Here is a 6,132-nt window from a genome sequence, read left to right on the forward strand (position 1 = left end):
TTTTTGCTTTTAACAGTAAGTTAAAAAAATTTAGTACAATCTAAAACTTTTGCCCCTTTAAAGACCACGGAGATGGTTTTGCCAGTACTTATTCTAATTTTTTTCCTTTTGTACAATTTTTAAACAATTAAAATGTCCAAATCTGATTAATTTTCTTCTTTCCACGTTTGCAACTGTCCTAAATTTCAGCTGAAGAATCAAAATTCAGCAAGAAGCCTCTCCTTGAAAAATATTGGCAAATTCTCAGCTTATAAACAATGGACATTTTGATTGCCATGTTTATCTCGATAAATACTGTACAAAAGTTGCTTGCAAATATTAAAACATTTTTTTTCGTCGCTTGGAGACTAGCTCTAAATATTATTGGTAAAGACTTTTGCAAACTTTCTGCAAAGCTCCTACCGTATCACTAGAACTTTTAAAAAGTTTTGCGTAGTTTTCTTTCCTCCAGATCTATACAAGGTCCATTCCCTCGCCCTCCCCACCCCCACCCCAGGTTTTCTCTGTACAAAAATAGTCCCCCCAAAAGAAGTCCAGGATCTCTCATAAAAGTTTTCTTGCCGGCATTGCAGTTTTTGCGTGAGTGCGGATGAGACTGGCGTTCTCTTTTGCAGCTGTCATTTGCTGTGGGTGATGACTTTTTTTTTTTTCTTTTTTTTTTTTGAGCGTACCGGGTTTTTCTCCTTGGTGTTTCTTGCTCTCCTTCCATTTCCCTCTTTTTCTTTGAAAATTTCTAACCCGCCCCCTCCAGTTCACTGTCCGGACCTCACATGTGCGAGAGGGGCAGTGTGCCGTTAATGGCCGTGCCGGGCACCGGGCCGCTCTGGTAGTGCTGCGACATGTGAAGTCTGCTGGGGGCGGCGGGCTCCGGCACCTCGGCGCCAGGGAGGTACATGCTGATCATGTCCCGGAGGTCCCCGGCCTGGCAGGGCGCCCTGGAGTGGGAAGAAGAGGTAACCACGGGGGGGCTGGAGCTGGCCTCGGACTTGACCACCGAGCCCATGGAGCCAAGAGCCATGCCAGGGGTGCCCTGCTGCGAATAGGACATGCTGTAGGTCGGCGAGCCGTTCATGTAGGTCTGCGAGCTGGTCATGGAGTTGTACTGCAGGGCGCTCACGTCGTAGCGGTGCATGGGCTGCATCTGAGCGGCGCCGTGCGCGTTGAGGCCCGGGTGCTGCGGGTAGCCCAGCTGGTCCTGCATCATGCTGTAGCTGCCGTTGCTCCAGCCGTTCATGTGCGCGTAGCTGTCCATGCGCTGGTTCACGCCCGCGCCGAGGCCGGCGCCCACCCCGACCCCGCTCGCCATGCTGTTACCGCCCGGGGCGAGCAGCCCTCCCGGCAGCGTGTACTTATCCTTCTTCATGAGCGTCTTGGTTTTCCGCCGGGGCCGGTATTTATAATCCGGGTGTTCCTTCATGTGCAGCGCTCGCAGCCGCTTGGCCTCGTCGATGAACGGCCGCTTCTCCGTCTCCGACAAAAGTTTCCACTCGGCACCCAGGCGCTTGCTGATCTCCGAGTTGTGCATCTTGGGGTTCTCTTGGGCCATCTTGCGCCGCTGCCCGCGGGACCACACCATGAAGGCGTTCATGGGCCGCTTGACGCGGTCCGGGCTGTTCTTCTGGTTGCCGCCAGCCGCCGCCGCGGTGGAGTTGCCGCCGCCGCCGCCGCCGCCGCCGCCGCCGCCGCCGCCGCCCCCCGAAGTTTGCTGCGGGCCCGGCGGCTTCAGCTCCGTCTCCATCATGTTGTACATGCGGGCGCTGTGCGCGGGCCCGGCCCGCCGGCGGCCGCCGACCCTCGGCCCGGCCGGGACTTTGGGGGGCCCGCGGGCGGGGGGGAGAGGAGGAGGGGAGGCGGGCGGGGGTGTCGGGAGCTCAGGGCTCCGCGAGGAAAATCAGACGAAGAATAATTTGGGGGAAGAAAAGAGAGAGGCAAACTGGAATCAGGATCAAAAAAGCGCTTCCCTCCTCTTCTGGCCGGTCCAGCCGCTGCCGATGATTGTTATTATTATTTTTTGGAAAGGCTTAAGCCTGGGGCTCAAACTTCTCTCCCTTTCTTTCTCTCTCCTCTTCTTTCTCTCAGTCCTAGTCTTAAAGAGGCAGCAAACTACTTTCCCCCTTTTGCAAACACTCTCTTCTCTGCCTTGACAACTCCTGATACTTTTTTGAACAAGTTAATAGACAACCATCCATGTGACGGGGGCTGTCAGGGAATAAATGGGTTTCCAGCGACCAATCAGCGCGCGGCGGCTCCTCCACTCGAGCCCAGCCTCGCCGCCGGGTTTTGCATGAAAGGGGGCGGGGCCTGCCGCGCCGCCGGCCTCGCGGGGGAGGCGCGGGGGGAGGTGCGGGGGGAGGCGCGGGGAGGAGGGAGGGGGAGGCGGCTCCCACAGCCAGTCTGCCAGCCACTGAGAAACCTTTGTATCCTCTCTCGCAGCAACAGGTCACACCACACGCCTTTTCGAAGGAAGTGGGTAAACAGCACTAAGACTACGATTTCTTCGTCTTTAAACTTAATCTTGATTTACTCTTTGGTGCGGGCTGCTGAAATGAGGAGGGGGCGCGAGAAGCTGAGGTGGGGTGGGGGAGGGCAGAGAGGGTGGCTCAGGGCGACTGTCCTCCTAGTATATCAGGAAACCGGCCGTGCTGGAGTTGGTGTGTCATTGTTCTCCCGCTCCTCCGCACACAGCCCCCAAATCCAGCCGCTCTAGCTCTTCTCCCTAACCTGGCTCTTCCGCTCGCCCCTCTCCCTCCACGGGAGCAGACCCTCGCTCACCCCCTTCTCACACTGTCCCGACAAGAAGTTAGGAGACGGAAAGCTCTGTCCTCAGAACCCTCCTTGCTTCCACGTAATTCGCTCTGTTTTAAAAATAAACTCTGCTCGGATCTGTGCGGCCTCTAGAGCTGAGGCCGGGCCGGGCCTGGGTAAGCAGCTGAATCCACGCTCTTCCCTGCCCAGCTCAGCCCTCTGGGCCGGAAACCACAGCTTGGCTCTCACCAGCCACATCTCCCACCCATCGTTCTCCACTCAGTCGGTGCAGAGGGGACGCTCGTCTTCTCTCCCATTTTCCTGAGCTTCCCCCAAGGAGGGCTCTCAGTGGTGTGGGGTTCCAAAGGGGGCTGGGGGAAGAAAAAGATCCACAGAAGGACGCTCAGAAGTGCTGTCTATGGGGGAGGGTAATCTCAGCTTCCTGGCATCCTAGGGCACTGCTTGGAGGTGGCTTTTGAGCCGCACTCACAAACTCCCTCCCACGCAGAGTTCCCAAGACTCAAGCAGAACCAGCCCTGGCATTTCCCCCACCTACTTCTACCGCGGTGGCCCATCGCCCCGACAGCCTGGGGCTGGGGCTAACCCCGGAGGGGGCTCCGGGCCTGGGAGGCGGGGGTGGTGCTCTCCAGGCACAGGTGCAGGCCGGGCCGGCTGGAGGAAGGCGACCAGGATTGGGGAAGGGGGGAGCCCGGCAAGGCCCGGGCTGGAGGAGGATGGGATGGGGGGCGGGAGTAGGGGCTCAGGAATCCTGCCCTCCTAGGACCCAAGAGGGTAATTTTAGCCGCTCTCCCATTGTCCCGACGTAAAGATTTCAATAGGTAGGCGCTCAATGCGCAGAGCAATGGCAGCACGTCCGTTACAAATAGGTAGTTTTGTTTCTCTTGTTGTCGCTACACGGAGTCAAACAAAGCCCCGTCTAAGTTTCCTTCCACTCTCTTGTTGGGATCTTTGTGGCTAAAATGCACTTGACTACAAAGCGGGGGGGCGGGGAGAGGAGAGGAAAAAAAAAAAAAAACACAAAACCTCGATGCCATTTCTTTTTTTATAAAGGGCTTAAACCATCAGGGTTACTTATTTTCTTTCTTCTGTAACACTCACTCCGCCTCCCTCCTCCCCGATCTACCCTTACTCACCCTAATAAAATGTACTGAAAAGTATCTGTCGGCCACGTTCCATTTATTATTTTTACAAAACTGTGCATTGTTTTGTTCCTTACTAATCTTCTTCCGATAACCTCCAACTTCTCCAATCCCTACCTTCCTAGGCTTTTCTGTTCTTGTCAAACTCAAGATAAGTATGCTCACTGGAAACCCAGAAAAGTTGTGAAAAAGTTGCAGACTTTTCTTAATAAATTATTATTTCCAATCAACCTCTTCTGCCCCTGCAGTTTCTCTTTTTTGCTCTTAAATTATGTTTTGTTTTAGTTACTGTGAATCCGGGAAGGATGAAACTAGCCTTCTGAAAACTCATAAATATATAGTACTCTTCAAAATAAAGCAGTGTCTTCTGTTTATTCGAGGTGTAATATTAAGCAATATTAAGCTAAACAAGGACCTGGAGATTAGGAAAGAGAAAAGGTTAGAAAGTCTGGAGAAGAGAAGGCGGCCACCGGCTTTTCAGCGCGTCTGGTTTCAGGGATGTGGCTGGTGCGCCCCCTACTGGTGAATTCGCTTTTCCCAAGACTCTTGCTTTCACCTTTAAAAGAAGGTGTTTGGAAATAATTAAAGAAAAATAAAATGAGGGGGATGGGAGTGAGAGCAAAGTAATTACACGTAATCTAAACAAAAGAAAAGTTAATATATCGTATAAGCTATGGAACCAAATCACAAGAGTCAGATTTAATTTTCTTAACTTAGAAATGTACATATAACCTCGAGATAAGTGGGAGGTTAAACCATGGGAGAAAATCGGTACAAATTATGAGATTCAACATATGAACGAATTATGATTGTCCAGACGCCATGAAGGGCAGGCCAAGCATTCACTTTATGATTGTGTACGCATTGGTCTATGCTTAATAGCATTATTCGGAAAACTAAAAAAAAGCTTATGGATAATTAAGTTTGAAGAAAAATAAAGCACAAGGGGTTGATGTGGATAATGGTGGTGTATATGTATTAAAATAAATATTCATAATGGATGGTTATAGAAGCAAATGTTATTAATCTTCTCTCTCTCTCAAAGGTAATAGTAAGAGGCACAAATTTTTCCTTGCTATGATATATAAAAGCTTTTATACATTCTCAGATGCATGTGTTTGTGCTGAACTCTATAATAATGCATTTAAGAGGTTAAAGGGGCTGGCTAGGTCTTTTGTTAATTGCTTTTATCATATAAATAAGCTATGGAAATACATTACAATTGTGTTATCATTGGTTGCATTTATTTACAGCTTTATTTTAATTAAGCCTGCTGTACTTATCAAGGCAATAAACTACTGTGGCTGGCGTTTATGCATAATAATGTGTTATGAAAATAAGATTAAAGAAGATGGTGATAGCAGAAACAATTTTCTCATTAGATTTTTTAGAACATATGCATTAAAAAAATCAGATCACCGGCCACTCTATTTCAATCCAGCACCATCACTGGGCCCTAAATATAATAATAGCTATAGCAATCATAATAGATGACAGAAGCAGCTCTGTTTTAGGTTTATAACAGACGGCTACAGTACTAATAACAATACACCGTTGACTACTGGGGCATCAAAATAAGACTTGGAATAGGGTGCTTCATCCTCTGAGAATTTAAAATGTTGTCATTGGTACAATTTATGAAAATTGAAAGTGCTTAATCTTAAGACAGTGTAACATTTCCCTTCCTTGGGCAGCAGAAAGCTACACATTTTCAGAGTAAGATTAGAAATTAAAAACAAAAATCCTTAACTCCCAGGATATTCTGATTTGATTTTGTTTTATTATAGGCCCCAGCTCCAAATCCTTAACTGATTAAGTGTAACTCAGTTTTATTTAAAAAATCTTTTGCATTGATATTTCCCTCCTAAACTCCTCTCATCTCTCCTCAAGTATTATAGCTGAAGCCAACTAACAATTTTGTGGAGACAGGGGACTGTAGACTTATTTTTTCTCCTTAGTGGCAAATAGAGGTTTAACTTGCAGTAATTAGGTGAGAACTAGCCAAGCATCTTACTATTATGATGCTTGTTAAAAAACGCTTCTTTTCTGCATCTGCATTTGAGTGTGTTCCCCTCCTCTCTTAATCTTCTTATGGAAATGAAGGCAAACGGCAGGGAACCTGCAGAGTCTTGGAGAATGTCCTTGTTAACTGGAATTTCTCAGCATTGCTAATTAGCAGAGTTTGACGACCACCAGTATTGGGGGGAAAGCTCTGTTTAACCACTCA

At 48.8% G+C, this 6,132-nt stretch overlaps 1 protein-coding gene across 1 annotated transcript; it reads right to left on the minus strand.

Annotated features, from left to right (window-relative positions):
• Positions 1 to 507: 507 nt before the first annotated feature.
• Positions 508 to 1,750, minus strand: SOX2 (SRY-box transcription factor 2; the record flags this gene model as incomplete). Its single annotated transcript, XM_079705358.1, has 1 exon — positions 508 to 1,750. One exon carries the CDS (start codon positions 1,748 to 1,750, stop codon positions 767 to 769), a length of 984 nt encoding a protein of 327 aa, XP_079561484.1. The 3' UTR covers positions 508 to 766.
• Positions 1,751 to 6,132: the final 4,382 nt, after the last annotated feature.

Source organism: Hyperoodon ampullatus (genome assembly GCF_949752795.1).
Source record: "Hyperoodon ampullatus genome assembly, chromosome: 5".
Taxonomy (NCBI): Eukaryota; Metazoa; Chordata; class Mammalia; order Artiodactyla; family Ziphiidae; genus Hyperoodon; species Hyperoodon ampullatus.